The sequence below is a fragment of the Hordeum vulgare genome, chromosome 4H (assembly GCF_904849725.1).
Source record: "Hordeum vulgare subsp. vulgare chromosome 4H, MorexV3_pseudomolecules_assembly, whole genome shotgun sequence".
NCBI lineage: Eukaryota > Viridiplantae > Streptophyta > Magnoliopsida > Poales > Poaceae > Hordeum > Hordeum vulgare.
Genome location: NC_058521.1, coordinates 435,922,478 through 435,941,627, shown reverse-complemented (window position 1 = coordinate 435,941,627; position 19,150 = coordinate 435,922,478). Strand labels below are relative to the sequence as shown.

The 19,150-nt window shown below is 44.6% G+C and overlaps 2 protein-coding genes and 1 non-coding gene across 5 annotated transcripts; 2 read left to right on the top strand and 1 right to left on the bottom strand.

Moving 5' to 3' along the window:
* The first annotated feature begins 11,923 nt into the window (after positions 1 to 11,923).
* Positions 11,924 to 17,740, top strand: LOC123448847 (anaphase-promoting complex subunit 11-like). 3 transcript variants are annotated; one of them, XM_045125872.1, is made up of 2 exons: positions 11,924 to 12,273; positions 17,246 to 17,740. In XM_045125872.1, the coding sequence occupies exon 2, from the start codon at positions 17,255 to 17,257 to the stop codon at positions 17,507 to 17,509; it is 255 nt and encodes an 84-aa protein (XP_044981807.1). In that variant the 5' UTR covers positions 11,924 to 12,273; positions 17,246 to 17,254; the 3' UTR covers positions 17,510 to 17,740. The 3 variants fall into 3 exon arrangements, with proteins under 3 accessions (XP_044981807.1, XP_044981805.1, XP_044981806.1); XM_045125870.1 differs by lacking the exon at positions 11,924 to 12,273 and adding an exon at positions 14,494 to 14,631; XM_045125871.1 differs by lacking the exon at positions 11,924 to 12,273 and adding an exon at positions 14,647 to 14,852.
* On the top strand, positions 11,927 to 12,277 carry LOC123448846. Its single transcript, XM_045125869.1, has one exon. It carries the CDS (start codon positions 11,927 to 11,929, stop codon positions 12,275 to 12,277), a length of 351 nt encoding a protein of 116 aa, XP_044981804.1.
* On the bottom strand, positions 14,106 to 14,225 carry LOC123451508. The gene has a single exon (XR_006632363.1). It is a non-coding gene; the product is annotated as a U5 spliceosomal RNA (small nuclear RNA).
* Positions 17,741 to 19,150: the final 1,410 nt, after the last annotated feature.

The following is a 19,150-nucleotide window of genomic DNA, read 5'->3' as shown; positions in this document are numbered from 1 at the left end:
TTGATTGATTCGGTACCTACGTGCATATCAATCAAAGTGTCCCAAATTTCCTTGGCATTTTCAGGATGGTTAATCTTGTTGAACTCTTCGGGCATAGGTAGTTGAACAGAATGTCGCATGACTTGAGAACTATATTGCAACATATTCAATTCTTCTGTAATCGTTCACGATCCGGTTCCTTTCCATCACCAAAGAATTCACCTTGCAAATCAACACGAACAACAACCCAAACAGCGGGGTTGTGACCAAGAATATGCATTTTCATCTTATGCTTCCAACTAGCAAAGTTTGTACCATCAAAATATGGACCTCTATGGTGGTAGTTTCCCTCACTAGACGCCATACTCTCTTACGTTGTGAAACCAATGCAATGGAGACCAAAGCTCTGATACCACTTGTAGGATCCGAAGTATGTCTAAAGGGGGGTGATTAGACTACGTGACCAAATAAAAACTTATCCTTTTCCCAATTTTAGTTGTGGGCAAGTTTTAGCAGTTGTTGTAAGTCAAGGACACACTACACATGCAAGTCTAAGAGTATAGCAGCGAAAAGTAATGACATGCACATGTATGTAGAGGGTAGGGATAGGAAGATCAAATACAAAGGTTGACATGGCGATGTTTGGCGTGGTTCTGATAGGTGGTGCTATCGTGCGCCCACATTGATGGAGACTTCAACCCACGGAGGGTACTGGCCGCATGAGTCCACGGAGGGCTCAACCCACGGAGGGTCCATGGAGGAGCAACCTTGTCTATTCCATCATGGATTACGTCCATGAAGGACTAGCCTAACTCGGGGTAGATCTTCATGAAGTAGGTGATCTCCTTGCCCTTCCAAACTTCTTGGTTCAATTCCACAACATGAAGTAGGAGGCTCCCAAGCGACACCTAACTAATCTAGGAGGCACCACCCTCCAAAAGGTAATAGATGCGATCGTACGATGAACTCCTTGCTCTTGTGCTTCAAAAGATAGTCTCCTCAACGCTCAATCACTCCCTCATAGATTTGGCATGGTTAGAAGAGATGGATTGGGTGGAAAGCAACTTGGGAGGGTAGAGATCAAATTTCAAATGGATGGACTAGAATATATTGATCTCAACACATGAGTAGGTGGCTCTCTCTAAGAAAAATGGGTATGGCAAGTGTATGTGTGTTCTGAGTGCTTTTTCTACGAATGAGAGGTGGTGGATGGGTATATATAGGAATCTCCAAAAATCCAATTGCTACAACATTGCCCAACTCGGTGAAACCAAAGTGAATCTCGGTGGCACCGATTTGCACAAAATGTGGCAAATTTCTAATTCTCGACAAGACCGATATAGGAATCTCGGTGGTACCGATTGGGTGACCTAGGGTAGTTTCCAAATCTCTGTGAGACTGATTCCAAGACTCGGAATTTCCGATTCTTGAAAACGACATACTAGGAACTTGTTCATTGGTTTCGGTGGCACCGAATGGAATGTTGGTGGTACCGAGATTCTAGGGTTTGGCAAAGGTTATGTCTGGTGAAAAATTTGTAGGGCCGAATGGAAAACCTTGTTGGCGCCGATTTTGATGTTTAGGTTTTGGACAGAGAACTTTTGCGGGAGAATGGGTGAGTATGGCTATCTCTGAGCACCTGAGCAACCAATTCATCATCGATACTTCACCCCCCTTTTAATAGTATTGGCTTTCCTATGGACTCAAATGTGATTTCTCACAAATATAAAATGCAGAGTCTTGTAGCTTGAAGCTTGGCCAATCGTATTCCTTTCCTTGTATCCACGGGTTCTCCTCACAATTCTTTAGCCAATGCATCTTTGAACTTTTCTGAAATATACTTGGAAAATATCAAGTTAAATGACACATATGTTGTGATTAATTACCAAAACCACCTTAGGGAGAAGTTGTGCTTTCAAAGGATCCTTGGGGCAGGCCTTGTTGAGGTTGGTATAATCCACACACATACGCCATGTACCATTATTCTTCAGTATGGGAATATGGTTGGGCAGCCACTCAGGGTGAAAACTTCAACAATGATGCCGGCAACGAGCAAATGGGCTACTTCATCACCAATGTATTTTTGTCTCTCCTCGTTAAAGTGACAGAGGAACTGTCAAATAGGCTTCATCTTAGGATCAACATTAAGGGAGTGCTCAATGAGTTATCTTGGAACAGCTGGCAGGTGAGAAAGTTTACATGCAAAGATGCCCTGATTCTCATGAATGAACTTGATGAGCGTGCTTTCCTATTTAGGATCCATATTCGCCCCAATGGTGAACTGCTGGGATGAGTCGCCAGAGGTGAAATCAACTTGCTTGGTATCCTCGCCCGATTTAAATTTAAGCAGGGGGTCAGACTCGGTGGTGGGCTTCTTCAAAGGGATCATGTTGGTCGGGTCAATATTGGCCTAATAAAACCTCAACTCCTCCGCATCACAAGTCATCTCACCATAAGCTGCATCTCCTTCCTCACAGAGCAGTCTTCATGTTACCGTTGACCATAATAGTATCGTTTAGCCCCAACATCTTGAGTTTCAAATAAACATAGCATGGTCGTGCCATGAACTGTGCATAAGCCAGCCGTCTGAACAAAGCCTAATAAGGACTTTTTATTTTAACGACCTCAAACGTCAGGAATTCAGACCTATAGTTGAACTCACTACGAAAAGCCAGTTCCAGGGAGATCCTCCCAATAGAATATGCCGACTTCCCACGGACAATCCCATGAAAACCCGTAGAACGGGGCTTGAATTGTGTCTCTCATAGATTCATCCGTTTGAAAGTAACTTAATAGAGGATGTTGATGCTACTTCCATTGTCTATGAGTACCTTAGTCAGCGTATATCCACCAACTTGAGGTGCTAATACCAGCGCAAGCCTACCTGGGTTGTCAACGCGTGGAGGCTGATCCCCTCGACTCCAGGTCACATGATATTCTGACATGTTCAAATAATTCGGAGTTGCTGGCCGACCATGTTGATGATTTGTTTCTGGAGCCTTCTATCACTCTTGCATGTGTTGGCTGTGAAGACGTGGTACTGCCCACTATTCAACCGCTTTATGTTGCTCTAAAACCCGAAATGATTTCCATGGTTTTGGTTTCCCTCATTCTGGTTGCCATGACAGGATCGCTCATTGCTGCCTCTGTTATGACGAGTTCCCTGGAAACCATATCGTGAGCCACACGTCCCTTGAAACTCGACCGCGGGATAATTTCCCTGGAAGCCGACTCCTGAGCCGCCATCTTAAGAACTTTCGGGGGGGTCCATTGCCACCATTGTTTTGATGGCTTTGAGAAGCCTCATTCCAGATTTCCTGCATGATGTAGCAGTTTTCCCAAGAATGAGTCGTCGGCTTGCGATCCATGTTGTGCTTAGGGTAGGGGCCTTTAAGAGCCTCGTCATAATTACAAGGACGATTTCCGTTATATGGACGAGCATAATTATTATTCCGACATTGGTTCTTGAAGTTAGTGTTGGTGTTGACAACAAACTCTAAAGATCCGTCAGTATTCTTGCACTTGTTTCCACCATCGTTGTCGATGTTGTTCTATGTGTGGTTATTCTGCTAATAACCCTTTACACCACCATTTTTTTCCTTGCCGGATTTGTCGTTGTACGTGGATGAATCCTTGGTGTTACCTGACTCAACATACCTGGTAAGAACATCCATGAGATCTCTAATGACTCACAAGTTTAGGGGATCAATTTTAGTCCTTTCAATAAGTAAGAGTGTCGAACCCAACGCAGAGCAGAAGGAAATGATAAGTAGTTTTCAGCAAGGAATTTTCCCAAGTCGTGTAAGTAACAACGATAGATAGTTTTGTATCAAGATAATTTCTAACAAGTGACAAGTAAAAATAGTACCAAAGGTGCAGCAAGGTAGACCAATCCTTTTTATAGCAAAGGATAGGCCCGAGGGTTCTCTTATATAAAGTAAGCACTCCCGAGGACACATGGGAATTTCTGTCTAGTCATGTTCATCATATTAAGTTGATTCGCGTTTGCTACTTTGATGATTTGATATGTGGGTGGATGAGTGCTAAGGTGATGCTCTTACTTGAAATAACAACCTACTTATGACTACCCCCTCTCCCAAGCATCCGAAACTACAAAAGAGGAATTAAGAATAATCTAACCATAGCATGAAACATTTTGATTGAAATCAGCCCCTTATGAAGCAATGCATAAACTGCGGTTTACGCTTCTGTCCCTCTCGCAACCCATCATCTATTTTTTTATTACACAATGACTCCTTAGACCCATAACATGGTGAAGTGTCATGTAGTCTATGTTCACATGACACCACTAAGAGAAGTAACAACATCCATATCATCAAAATATTGAACTAATACCAACTTTACATGATTACTTATAACAAGACTTATCACATGTCCTTAGGAACAATAATTATTACTCACACAATCAACATGTTCAAGATGATAGGTGTTATAATAGTAATTATGGATCTGAACATAATATCTTCCACCAAGTAATCCAACTAGCATCAACTACAAGATGTAATCAACACTACTAGCAACCCACAGGTACCAATCTGAGGTTTTGAGACAAAGATTGCATACACGTGACGAACTAGGGTTGGAGATGAGATGGTGCTGGTGAAGATGCTGATGAAGATTGGTCCTCCCATGAAGGAGGAACGTTGGTGATGACGATGGCTTTGATTTCCCCCTTCCGGGGAGGAATTCCCCTGGTAGAATCTCTCCACTTGAGAGCAAAAGGGTCTACGCACAGGTTTCCGCCTCGAGACGGCGGCCCTTCGTCCCGGAAGATAACTTATGATTTTTTCTAGGGTAAAACACACCATATAGGAGAAGATGATTGCGAGAAGGCTAGCTGGGGCCCCACAAGCTATCACGATGCGACGAGGGGTCACTCGTTGATGGCTTGTGCCCAGCTGGTGGTCGCTCTCCAGTATATATTTGGCCAAGAAATTCTTAAATATTCCAGAAAGAAACTCCGTAAAGTTTCAGGTCATTTGCAGCAAGTTGATTTTTCTGCCTTTTTCTCGGTTTCCTGGTCTAGAATCCAGTTTCCAGATATTTCCCTCTGAGTGATGTACCTTGCATATTCAAAGAGAAAATGCATAATAATAGTATGATAATAATGGATAATGGACAGGATCAAGACAAATATAAATAGCAATTCATGATGCAAAATTAGCGTATCAACGCCCCCAAGCTTAGACCCCGCTTGTCCTCAAGAGAAAGCCGAGCTCAAAAATAATGACCACATGATTTGAGAGAGAGGTGTCGATAAAAACAGAATACAAGCATGAGAGCATCATGAATATTGACATAGCAACAAGTGTTTTATCATATAACCTCTCATAAATAAGTAACAATCCTTTCACAACTCTTGGAGTATGAAGCATAAATTTATTGAAAATCAACAAAGTATGTTCTCAGTCATTAGGGCAATCATAATTTATCATAATACAAAGGAGATTCCATGTAAGAGATTTATTATTGGCAAGTTCACATACTCAACTATCATTTAATCTTCTATGATTGCTCACACTCAAGGCATATTTTTGGAGCTCATGTTTCTATAAGACACATGGGAATATAGGGGCTTAAATGATTTGCCACCCAACTTATTTATCTCAAGGATAATGTCAACAATAATAAATCATGATCACCTACATTCACTTGGATATATAAATATGAATCTTTCCTCAACACATGATGTTTGCCACTATAGAATTGTTAGGTTGGAAGAGGAACAAACTTTAATGACTCAAGCATAGAGTTAAACTCGTGAAAGTAAAAGATAGTCCCTTCGCAGGAAGCAGAGATTTTCATGCACTTTTAATTTGTTGGATGTGCGAACTCTTAATGCAAGGGAATGCCACTTTATATTGCCCCTTATGATAGCAAACTCTATTATGCACTTTGTCACTTTTATTTATTTGCCATCACAAGATCGTACAAAGCTTATTTTCCCTTGCAATAGAAGATCATACATATTTAGAAGAATTTTTTATCCCTTGATGCACCGACGACAACTTAATTGAAGGATCTTACTCAATCCATATGTAGGTATTGTGGACTCTCTCGGCAAGAAACTAGGTTTCAGGATTATGGATGCACAAGTAGTATATCTACTTGGTGCGGAGTTTTTGGACTAGCAAAGGATCTAAGGCAAGCATCACATGTTGAAGGATCCAAGACCATATAACTTCTATACGAATATAAACTATCATGATCATTACGTTGTCTTCCATGTCCAACATCAACACTTGATCATTATATAATATTTTATGAAGGCTCGCAATCATAAAAGATGTCCATGATAGTGTATTTATATGTGAGTCTCCTCTCCTCTATCATAAATTCATAATCTTGCTTAGATTTCAACATTGACTCATACTATGTTTGTTTACTCTCAACAACTTTTATCACTTATACCCTTTTTATGTGATGTCATTACTTCCCATGGGATGAGCATATGATCTCTATCTTTTTTCATTGACATGCTACGATGACGAGTGCCCATTGGTAAACCACAAAAACTGAACTAATATTTATTATGTATCTCGCATACTCGATTACAAGGATAGATGGAACTCAAAACAAAAATCCTAAGCAAAGCGAATCTGAAATTTATTTCTCTAAATCATGAAACAACTAAGGATCAAACTAAAATAGATAGTAATGATGGAAGTGATGGAGATACGATACTAGGGCACCTCCCCAAGCTTGGTACGGGCCAAGGGTGGTGCCCATACCCAAGTACTCAAGCGTCCTCCACGGGTGATGATGGTGGTGTAACAGGAGTGTCCTCAGTACTCTAGGGTGTAGACTCCGCATCATAGAAAGAAAATTTTGTCTCGGGAGTCCTGAAACCAGCAACAAAGCCCATCCTTTTATACCTAGATTCATACTCACAGTTTTGAGCTTGGAGTTCATAGACTTGATCTTGGAGTTGATCAATCCATCTTGAAGCTTAGAGAGAATCTCCCTCACATTCTTGGTGTCCAGCTTGTTTTCCCAGATGAAATCCGTGATCATGGAGTTATTAGCACTCAGACCATGTTCCACCATCCCTTGGCACTTGAAGATCTCATGTTCCACCGCTGCAAGCCTGGCCTTCTCGCTTCCCTCCTTCTTGGGACCTTGAACATACCTCATGTGAAGCACCCCCTCATGCATCTGAATGGCTTGAGGATGCTTCATCGCCTCCGACAGGTAGGGGTTGATGACCTTCTCAAAGAACTTGTCGTTGTAAGGGCTTGGTGAAGTCATGGTGATCTAAATGTGTCTGAAAAACAACTTGAAACAAGAACAGAGGAAAATCTCATGATGTGGTGGTCAAAACACCCGGGAGTATATATAATGAATTTTCCCACGTAAGAATACTTTCTCAAGAAGAATTTGGAGTCCGGGTGGCGCACGAGTGCCCCACAAGCTATTAGGGCGTGGCTAGGGGCGCACTTTTAGCTTGTGCCTCCCTCATGGGTCCCCAGGACTCCATTTACTTTTTTATTTTTTCAAAAAAACCCAGTAAAACTTATTTTTTGGTATTTTTGGAGGTTTACTTATCGTACTACGTACCTGCCCCTTTTCAAGTTTTTGAAGTGTTCCGGAAGACTTCATTTATGTGTTGCTCTGATGTTATGACCTGGATGACAATGGTTTCCTCATTAATGGGTGTACGTGAAATGTAATGCTTGATTCTTTCCCCATTCACCACTCTTGGGTTTTTACCTTCGAAGTTATTGATTTTTATAGCACCAGAGCGATAAACCTCCTCGACAACATAGGGTCCTTCGCATCTGGAGAAGAGTTTGCGTGCAAAAAATCTAAAACAAGAATTGTACAAAAGTACCAAGTCTCCTACATTGAATTCTCGTTTTTGAATTCTTTTTTCATAGCACCTTTTAACCTTTTCCTTAAACAACTTAGCATTTTCATAAGCTTGTGTCCTACATTCATCTAGTGAGCTAATAGCAAATAACATTTTGCCACAGGCAAGTTTAAAAATCATATTTAAGTTCTTTAATTGCCCAATAAGCTTTATGTTCTAACTCAAGAGGTAAATGACAAGCTTTTCCATAGACCATTTTATATGGGGACATCCCCATGGGATTCTTATAAGCGGTCCTATAAGCCCACAAAGCATCATCAAGTTCCTTTGACCAATTCTTTGTGGACCTATTGACAGTCTTTTGCAAAATTAATTTTGTTTCACGTTTTCTTAGTTCAACTTGACCACTAGACTGAGGATGATAAGGTGATACAATTCTATGGTAAACATCATACTTAGCTCACAGTTTATGGAAAGCACCTTGAATAAAATGTGAACCACCATCAGTTATTAAATATCGAGGGACACCAAACCTCGGAAATATAATATATTTAAGCACTTTAATAGAAGTGTTGTGATCAGCACTACTAGTTGGAATAACTTCTACCAATTTAGTAACACAATCAACACCAACTAGAATATGAGTATATCCATTTGAGGAAGGAAAAGGTCCCATAAAATCAAAGCTTTTGCGAGTGCACTTAGAGATTCGCATCCTAGTCACTCACCACCCCTCCACCAATCTTGCATGTGGTGTTGGACATAGTTGTGCGTCCAAGCCCAACCTGGTGAAGCAAAGGTACCATACCTGCCTCGTGAATACGCACTGTAGCAAGATATGATCGATCTGCTGAAAATATGCCCTAGAGGCAATAATAAAATGGTTATTATCATATTTCCTTGTTCATGATAATCGTCTATTGTTCATGCTATAATTGTATTAACAGGAAACAGTAATACATGTGTGAATAAATAGATCACAATGTGTCCCTAGCAAGCCTCTAGTTGGCTAGCTCGTTAATCAATAGATGATCATGGTTTCCTAATCAGGGGCATTAGATGTCATTGATAACAGGATCACATCATTGGGAGAATGATGTGATGGACAAGACCCAATCCTAAGCATAGCACTAGATCGTATTGTTCGTATGCTAAAGCTTTTCTAATGTCAAGTGTCTTTTCCTTCGACCGTGAGATTGTGCAACTCCCGGATACCGTAGGAGTGCTTTGGGTGTATCAAACGTCACAACGTAACTGGGTGGCTATAAAGGTGCACTACGGGTACCTCTGAAAGTGTCTGTTGGGTTGGCACGAATCGAGATCGGGATTTGTCACTCCGCGTGACGGAGAGGTATCTCTGGGCCCACTCGGTAGAACATCATCATGAGCTCAATGTGACTAAGGAGTTAGTCACACGATGACGTGCTACGGAACGAGTAAAGAGACTTACCGGTAACGAGATTGAACAAGGTATAGGTATACCGACGATCGAATCTCAGGCAAGTTCTATACCGACAGACAAAGGGAATTGTATACGGGATTGATTGAATCCTTGACATCGTGGTTCATCCGATGAGATCGTCGTGGAGCAAGTGGGAGCCACCATGGGTATCCAGACCCCGCTAATGGTTATTGGCCGGAGAGGCGTCTCGGTCATGTCTGCCTGTCTCCCAAACCCGTAGGGTCTACACACTTAAGGTTCGATGACGCTAGGGTTATAGGGAATTGTTGTACGAGGTTATCGAAAGTTGTTCGAAGTCCCGGATGAGATCCCGGACATCACGAGGAGCTCCAGAATGGTCCGGAGGTAAAGATTGATATATAGGACGGATGTTTTTGGACACCGGAAGTGTTTCGGGCGTCGCCGGTAACGTACCGGGACCACCGGGACCACCGGAAGTTGCCCCGGGGGTCCACCGGAAGGGGGCCACAACCCCGGGAGGCTAGATGGGCCAAGTGCGGGAGGGAACCAGCCCCTAGGTGGGCTGGTGCGCCCCACACTCAGCCCATGGCGCAAGAAGAGGGGAGAGGGGGAACCCTAGCGCAGGTGGGCCTAAGGCCCACCAGAAGGGTGCGCCACCCCTCCTCCCCTCCTGGCCGTCGCACCTCCCCCCATTTAGGGCTGCCGCCCCTCCCAGGAGAGGGAAACCCTCAAGGGGGCGCAGCCCCTCCCTCCCCCTATATATAGTGGGCACTTTGGGCTGTTGGAGAGACCAATCTTCCTCTCCCTCGGCGCAGCCCTGCTCTTCCTTCTCCTCCTCTCTGCCGGTTCTTGGCAAAGCGCTGCCGGGAGACCTCGTCTCTCCATCGACACGACACTGTCGTGCTGCCAGAGATCTTCCCCAACCTCTCCCTCCTCCTTGCTGGATCAAGGTGTGGGAGACATCACCGGGCTACACGTGTGTTGAACGCGGAGGTGACGTGGTTCGACACGTCGTCGTCGTCGTCGTTGTTGTTGTTGTTGTTGTTGTTGTTGTTGTTTTTGTTGTTGTGGTGGTTGTTGTTGTAGTTGTTGTTGTTGTGGTCGTCCTTATCGTCGTCGTCGTCTTCGTTGTTCTTGTTGTTGTTGTTGTTGTTGTTGTTGTTGTTGTTGTTGGTGGTGGTGGTGGTGGTGGTGGTGGTGGTGGTGTTGTTGTCGTTGTCGTGTTTCTCGTCATTGTTGTCATCGTCGTCGTCGTCGTGGTCGTTGTTGTTGTTGGTGGTGGTGGTGGTGGTGGTGGTGGTGGTGGTGTTGCTGCTGCTGGTGGTGTTGTTTATGGTGGTGGTGGTGGTGGTGGTGGTGGTTTTGTTATTGATGTTGTTGTTGTTGTTTTTATCATCGTCGTCGTCGTCATCGTCATCCTTGTCGTCATCGTCGTCATAGTTATCATAGATCGAAATCACACCGCGATCTGAATCGCCGCGAGTACGACTCCATCAACCGCGTTCTAGCAACGCTTCCGCTTAGCGATCTTCAAAGGTATGAAGATGCACTCACCCCTCTCTCGTTGCTGGTCTCTCCATAGGAAGATCTGAATATGCGTAGGAATTTTTTTTGAATTTATGCTACGTTACCCAACACGATCATGTCCTCCTCTTGATCGCACAAGTAGCAGGGTGAGGTACACATCTTGCAACCCATGCGTAGTACTCATGTACGATATCCACTGACGGTATTGTACCGCCAACCACATGAATAATCTGCATGCCAGAGGGGCCCAACTCTTCCATATGGCAGCATAGGATTGGAATCTAGTGCCACCTTCACATAGCATCTTCTATGTCGATGATGCCGTGTAGACTCCTCCCGCGTTCCAAGCCCAAATCGGCATGTCCTCAGATTTCGGATTTATCTCCATCTCGATGAGAATCTCCCATAACATTATGAACCGAGTCAGGCTTTCCGTGCACATCTCTCCTTTGATATCATTCATCCAAGCGTGCATGTGTAGTGTGTCTCTAGCCAATTTCTTGTTGACAACTTGGGTTTGTGACCCTAGCTACCACCAAAGGGGCAATATCGTTGATTGTTGCGTTGTTTATTCGTCTGTCTTTCCAGAACAAGACCTGGGCACCCTCTGCTAACTTCCATTTAACAAGACTTCCGAACGCCTGAGCAACTTGCTTATGCATTGTTAGATTTAGCCCTTGCCAAGGCTTGGAGCAATCTGTGCATCGGAGCCACTCCCATCAGAGTCTGAGAGCAATCCCGTGCTTATATAAATCGATCATGCCAAGCCCATCTAGTCGCTTGGGCCGGCATACACGATCCCAGGACACAACGCATTTGCCCCATATATCTTTTTAGTTTCGGTCCGGAAGAAAGCCCGACAACCTTTGTCTTTATATCTTCGTGTTAGACGCACGATCAATAAAAAACAGAATGGGGCAGCTCGTAGGAGTTGCAGTGATGTCACACGACATAATTTTTTTTCTTTTCCTCTCGTGTCAAACAAAAAAGGCGTCAGCTCATAGCTAGGAGGAGAGGTGACTCGCTCCTAGTCCCCACCGCCAGCTCCTATACTTTTAGTCCTTTTTCTTCCATCAAAGCACCGGGGGAATAAAAGGGGACAAGTGAAGCACCAGCGGAATTTTCCTTTTTCTTCCCCGAAGCGCAGCTCCTTGGGCGGCTTTGCGATGGCCGCCGCCGACTACGACCGCGCGTACCGCCCCTACGCGCCCTCCTCCGCCGGCGACTACGACCGCCCCTACCGCAACGAGATCGTGCCCTACGGCGACCGCCGCATCGACCTCGTCGTCAAGCCGCCGCCGCCCACCAGGTCCCCGCCGCCGCCGTTGCCGGTCACCAAGAGCGGAGGCGGGGGCGGGATAGGCTCCGCCTGGTGCTTCAGCGACCCGGAGGTGAAGAGGCGGCGTCGGGTGGCGAGCTACAAGGCATACTCGGTGGAGGGAAAAGTCAAGGCCTCGTTTCGCCGGGGATTCCGCTGGATCAAGGACAAGTGCACCGGCTTCATCCATGGCTGGTAAGGATCACCTCCATTCCTCTACTTGGCTGCTCTCACCTTCGGTCTTCTCCCTTGGTTCCCCTCCTTTTAATTTCACCATCCTGAATCACCTGTGGGGCTACCCGATCATGGAGGACCCCTCCTTCCACCATGGAAACGGGTTTCATCCGAGAAATCGCAAACCCGTTAGCCTTCTATAATAAACACTACTAGAAGGGATTTCATTTCTGGCCGAAAATTTCTGTCATTTTCCCGGTTCGTACGTGTTAGTATAACTGCAACTCTGTTCCATCCTCCATTATGCAAGTTTATTTAAGGAAATAGCAGTACTCCTACTACATAGGACAGGACAGATCTCTAACGAGTACCAAATTGATCACAACTATTTTTTCCACTTATGCTCCCCTTTCCAAGTAGTACAACATATTACTAGTGCCAATTGCCGTTTGGTCCTGATATTTCAACCTCACCTCTAATTTATCCCTTATCAATTCTCTCTTCCAGAATCCTTGATCTTGGGTTAGTTCTATTGGGATGGAAGAAGACGCTGCAGCTGTGCGAGTAAGGGATGCTGTTGCCTTTGCTAATTTGCTCCCAAGGCATGGAAGGATTTTGTCCATGAGGTTGTGAGGGTAACTTTTGGGTCAGGTTTATAGGAAACAAAAATTGAAGAGCTTCCTCATGAGATTGCTTTGATTGCAGATGCTGTTCTTACTGTCTGCTAATTAGCCTAGTTATTTCAAGAATGTGTCAACAGGAGTTGAATCTTTGGAAAGCACATGATTAATTTTCATGATATCGCCATATGTCTCTCCTTACGCCACGCCATGCTGCATATGTATTTCGATGTTTTGAGGTGTTTTTTATACCACTTCTGTATGATGGAGGCTTGGTTAACTGAATCATGAGAGGGAGATGGGTCATTCCGAAATTGGCGTACCAGGAACCTGTCAATTGGCGTATCATACCACTTCTGTATGATGGAGGCTTTGTACCGCCGTTGCTGCCAACCGTTTTCAATTTGCTAAGCCTCGGAGACAATTTGTCTCCAACTTATGAAACAGCTGCCCACTGCTCTCAACTGATAATTTCCTTTTCTAAGTTAGCAAAAAAGGAGTATTTTTCCTCTACGTGCATAACCTAACCTGTCTAATTAAGTTCAGTGACAAATTTGAGACATGCGACTTCTCCATTTGGGTGGATGAAATGCGCACGTGAAAGATTCCTGGTGCTGCATCAGGCAATGGTCGATGCGCACATGACATGAGTTGGTGCGCAGAAAGAGACGATGCGCCAGGGCTGGGGGGCGTCGACCGTCAAGCCGCGTTGCGTAGCATCTGGAATGAGTTGTCCCCTCGGCTGGAGGGGGTGGCAAAGATGCCTTTCTCGGGTCGCGCCTGTTGGAAATTAGTCCAGGAAGCTGACGGAGATCGAGCTGTGCTGGTACCGCAACAGGCAGAGATGCATGTGACACCCTGCTGAACCACAATTCGTCCAAAATCCTCTGTCGACACAGGCATTTAACTTCCGTCATACAGTACTACTGCCTCTATAATACGTATAAGATCGTTTAGATTACTAAATAGTGTTCTAAATACTCTTATATTAGTTTAAGTAGGAAGTACTTAGTTAGTGTCCCCTAAATACATACAACAACCCCCTAAATTTCCCCTAAACAAAGGTAGTAGATTACAATATAAATAAATGCCACTAATATAAGTTAAATTTCACTAAAATAGTGTTCTAAATACTCTTATATTAGTTTTAGAACTTTGATTTATGGAAGTCTCTCATAGAATAGGACTCTCATAGAACAGGAACCATAAAAAATTAAAATTTTGTTTTGATGGGCCCCCTTCAAAGAGGAAGGCACCCTCCAAAAATTAGCGTATGCTGCTTATTGTGACGTGCACACGGTATTCTTTAGTAAAAGGCGAAAGAATAGTTCGCTTTGTGCTCGTCACGCAGCTGCGTGCTTTCTTCCGCTGCGCCATCGGTCTCTTATGTAGCCAGCCTCCCGTTCGTTCTCGCTCCCGCTGGCGAGGTGGTACTATTGTGCTGGTCTCAGTTCTCAAACAACCTACCGGCAGCACCACAACCCAGAAGGCCAGAACCCACAACGCTTCCTCGGTTTGGTTCAGCCCACTGCCACGGCCCGCTTTACAGACTTGAGTTTAGGCCCATCCTTCACGCCTCCCTTTGGACCTTTTCTCTCCCACGGTCCCACCCCTCGCCTCTCCGGACAGACCCTCACCCGAGTGATTGACTGGGACGGGGAGGTAAAGCAGACGAGCAGAGTCCGCGTCCACGCGGCGACGAAGGCGGGTCGACGGCGGCCTGAGGCCCGCGCGTGTCTCATCCATTGCCCCCGTCAAGGTACCGCGTCACTATCCCTAGCCCTATCTTGTGCCGCTCCCTCCCCAAAGCCGAGTTCGCCGGTGACCTCGACCATTGTAAAATCGCCAATGCATTCTAACCCGAAATCGAACATGTGCTGGTCTGTGAGTGCTTCCGGCTGACATGGATCTTGGGACACATCGGCCACTGAAGGCGCTGCTGCGTGGCGTTCTTCTCATGGACAACATCGGCCACTGAAGGTGTTCGAGGAAATGCCTTGCTCAAATTCCAAGCGTTCTCTGTACAGTACTTTTAGTAACGGGGAAGTAGCTGGTTCTGGGGTTTCTTCTTGTGGATTTCCATGCTATTGTGCTCCTATTTCGTTATTTTCTGGGTGTTCTTCTGGTATGGAGATGGTAAAGCGGCAATTGGCTCGGTAGGGCTTGGCAAGTTTTTTTTTTTTTACAAATAGAATATATTAATATCGCGGAGATATCAATTATACCCAGCCTCTGCAGCAACGCAATGTCCTAAAGGCATTATGGATGTGCACACAGCCCAAAGACAAAAAGAAGAACAAAAAGAAACAAAAGATCGCGCTACAGTGGTCATTTTTTTGTAACAGCATCACGAACCACCACGAAGACAACAACCGAAGTCCAAATTCTCCACAAGTGAAGCCTCCAAGAAGAAAACAGTGCACAAGCGTCGTCGCCTCCCAATCATAGATCTTAGGTTTTAACCCTGGAGAAAATCCGCGCTAAAAAACAATGCCTTCAACAAGGCCACCGAAGCACAACCAATTAAGGCCAGACCTTGGGTTTTCACCCTGAAAGCTAAGACTCTGTACTCCTCCTGTGCTGCCGGCTCCACTTACCAATGCCGCTGCTACAAGTCACAAAACACCAAGCAAAGTCCTCAACGTTTGGAAGACTTGATCTGCCATTACTAGGCCTCAGACCTTAGCCACCATGACCTTCTCCGCTATTGTCTTCATCATGGAAATCGAAATACCAACATGTCCCATGATGTCAACAGACAATGAAGCTTCATGTCATGCCCTCCTGAAGCCACACGGGCTGAAATTGGGATGCACACGACAGAATCTCATCCGATCTAGCACTCTACAGGCATCAAGCACCCAAAGGAGATCTCCGGTGGAGCCTTCCGGGACTCGTCAACGACCAGATCAATGAGGGTCGACATCAAGCAGAACACCGTCTTGACGCTAGAAGAACCCTAGGACCACCTCCATTATTGAAGCAAAACCAGCAGGCCCCCACGCCGCCGGTCAGAGCAGTGGAGGGGAAGGCAACCACGGCGCCGCCTGCGCGGACGTGCCACTCGCCCCTGCCTTGCTGCTCTGGCTCGCGCCAGGCTACGACCCAAAGCCACGTCAGCTAGCGCCACGATTTCCCAGCAGCAACTAAAAAGCAGCGGTGAGGCCACGACCTAGGGTTTTTGAAAGATCCCCCAAATCCACGCACTAAATAGTGAAGAAGATTTGATAGTAATCAAAGAAGGAGGATTATCTTTGAGTTGTGTCTTGATTCCTTGTCTGGCATGACTAGCACTGCTCTACTCCTTCGACTATTCCTACTTCCGTTGCTACTTTTGCTTCCAAGTTAGTTATCATGTTTCCTCTGTATAGAGTTCCTCCTGTTCTTGCAATCTCCCCCCACCACACACACAGACAAAAAAAAATCTGTCAATTTTATCTCTCTTGATTATGGTAAATCCATTCCGGAGATAACACTGCATCCTCCTCCTTGAGCCATTCTAATCCATCCATTCATATGTGGATCCATTAGGTTCTTCCCAAGCATACAAGATCGATCTCAGTTGAGCTGTGAGAGTTGTTGTCCTGGTGCAAACACATCGCCAAGAAGAAAAGAAAGTTTGTAGGGGTGAGAATGAATTTTCAAACCCTTTTCTTGCCCCTATCCTTTTTTGCTTTCGGTAACTTCTATCGCTTCCTAATCATATGAGTCTAGTGCAACATGCTACTACTAGTATGGAGTCATATTCTTCTTAAGCCTTCTTTCCCAGATCCAAGTCCCGAATCCCAGGGAGCGATCAAGACAATGCAGCAGGGTTGGCAAGCATACCTGTATCACTGAGCAAATCCAAAGCATACTTTCCCTCTAAAGAGTGAAGAAAAAGACTTGGTACAGCTAGAATACCGAGTGGATGTGGAATCCTACTTGAATTCTAGTCAGAAAAGGAAACTCGAATCCGGAACTTGCTTACTTCGGCTTGATCAGATACTGGAATCCAATCGGGGAACTTGGTTATTGACACACTAATCTTTCCCTCTTTCGAGTCCAAGTCTAATGGTTCAACTGTATTCCTATGTCTTATGTTAAGCCCGCCCCTGCATATCGTGAGGAAATGTGTAGAGCATGTCGCTTTCTGGATGCTAGTAGTTGGGACTTTTGAGCCATCCTATTGGTATACTCTGTGTTCTTTCGGACCATTTAATTAGTGAACTTCTCTTCTCTTGTCTGCCTTATTCCTTCTTGATTGCTACTCCCTCCGTACTAGTGTAGTGTCAAAAACGCTCTTATATTATGGGACGGAGGGAGTATCTGATAAGCCACAATTAGTACAATGTTCTCATGACTCATGCATTGCATCTGCTGCTATATTCCAGGTAACAACCATGAAGGTCAAAATTCTTCAGTGGCATGCGGTGGCTTCTTGGACATGGGACGCACAAGATGAGACATGTGGCATATGCAGGATGGCTTTTGACGGCTGCTGCACTGATTGTAAGTTCCCTGGTGATGATTGCCCAATCATTTGGGGTGTCTGCAACCATGCTTTCCATCTTCACTGCATACTCAAGTGGGTCAATTCTCAAACATCAACCCCCCTTTGCCCCATGTGCCGTAGGGAGTGGCAGTTCAAGGGCTAAGGGCATCTCAAACTATGTCAGTACCAAGAGTTTTCATATCTCCTCGTAGAAAACTAGAATGAACGTGTAACTGGAATGTAGTTGGGTTATCTTGTAAGTGCCATGTCATACTTTCTGGTAATCAGGATGGTTGGCATCTTTTGAGTGAAGCTGTGAGACCTTGGAGCCACAGCTATTATGATTTTCAAGTTGTGACCATGCAAATCCAATGATTGCCTTTGAAAAGTCAAATCAGCCTGAGATTGTGACATTTTTTTCTTGTTCAGCTTTTTACCTGCAGATGGCCTTTCATGTAGTAATTCAATTCTGGTTGGATAGTACATACTGTGGATATAGCAACAAGCAGACAAGTAGCCTGTTCTGCTAGACTTATATTCATTTTAACTTTGAACTAGTGTGTTAGTACAAAGTTGAGTCACTTATTTTGGGACGGAGGGAGTAGCATTTTGGAGATGTTTCTACAGTTATATTTCTATATGCAATAGTAAGCTCGTTCCTTTAGAAATTTTTAGAGTTCTAAAATTACATAAATGGTCCACATTGTATGTATATTACTCTTTGGGGATCTTGTCTTCTGAGTTAGGAAGCAACTTAGTCAACAGGCACTAGTACCTTCAACATTTTTATTCAGAAGAACAACTGTGAGGATCATGGGGAGACCCAGGTGTGCATGGTGAGCATCCAGACATTTTGGAGAGATCTGTTCTCTATACTTGAGTAATACTAAACGTATTTAATAAAGAAAACAAATGAACTTATATAAAAGAACAAAAAGAAGTTAAAAATACCAGCAGTGTCTCGCCTGTTTAGTAGAAAAATTCAGTTATTGCTTTTGTAATATAAATAAAATTATTATTTCAAGCATGCCTTCTACAGTATGCCGTTAATTGGGAAGATCCAGACTGGGTCTTGACTTTTCGAAGGTCCTTGGATCTGGACCTGCTTCGTCTATCTAGGCTTTGTTGTGCTGTCTAATTCTTTTTGGCAGGTGGGCAATCTAGCCCTGCTATTTCGTGGCCGCTACCTCTTCATTCTTGATGGATCATTCGTGGTAAGCAGGTAATTCTTTGTTGGGCTAATGGCATCACACCAATCAGTACCGAACGATATTATAATCTCCTCAGGTGGTGACTGGTGACAGCAGTGATCTGAAGTAGCGCGGTCACCGTTGGCTCGTTTTGTTCAGTTTGCATATCTCCCATGCTGCATGATTCCAAAAAAAATTTCAGGTGAACTGTCTTGTTCAGCGAAGCCTTAGCACAAAAGCAACAAGGGATTCCCGAGGCTGCAGCTATATGACAACAGAGCTGTAGGTGTTTGGCAAGCAGTTTGGTAGTACTTGCATAGTGGCATGACAGGCTTGGGTTTTCCAGCGTGTGACCGCTGTGTCTAGTTGTCAGCCAGGATTTGTGGCAGTGCCATGTGACCCCATGAATCGGAGTCGTATAAGAAATTTGTTTGCTTTCTGTGTTTATATGATTTGTGAAACTTCACGGGAAGCTTCGGGCTAGTGCCCCTCTTAGCGCATCTCCAACAGAGCCCGTATTTTTTTGACCCGCATAAATCATTTACAGTTTGATCAAGCGGAGTTTTACGGGGCTAAATCGTGTGTTGTAGAATAGATCCCGTATATGAAACTGT

Coding starts and splice junctions, on each gene's coding strand:
- LOC123448847 (XM_045125872.1), top strand. CDS start 17,255: ATGAAGGTCAAAATTCTTCAGTGGCATGCGGTGGCTTCTTGGACATGG.
- LOC123448846 (XM_045125869.1), top strand. CDS start 11,927: ATGGCCGCCGCCGACTACGACCGCGCGTACCGCCCCTACGCGCCCTCC.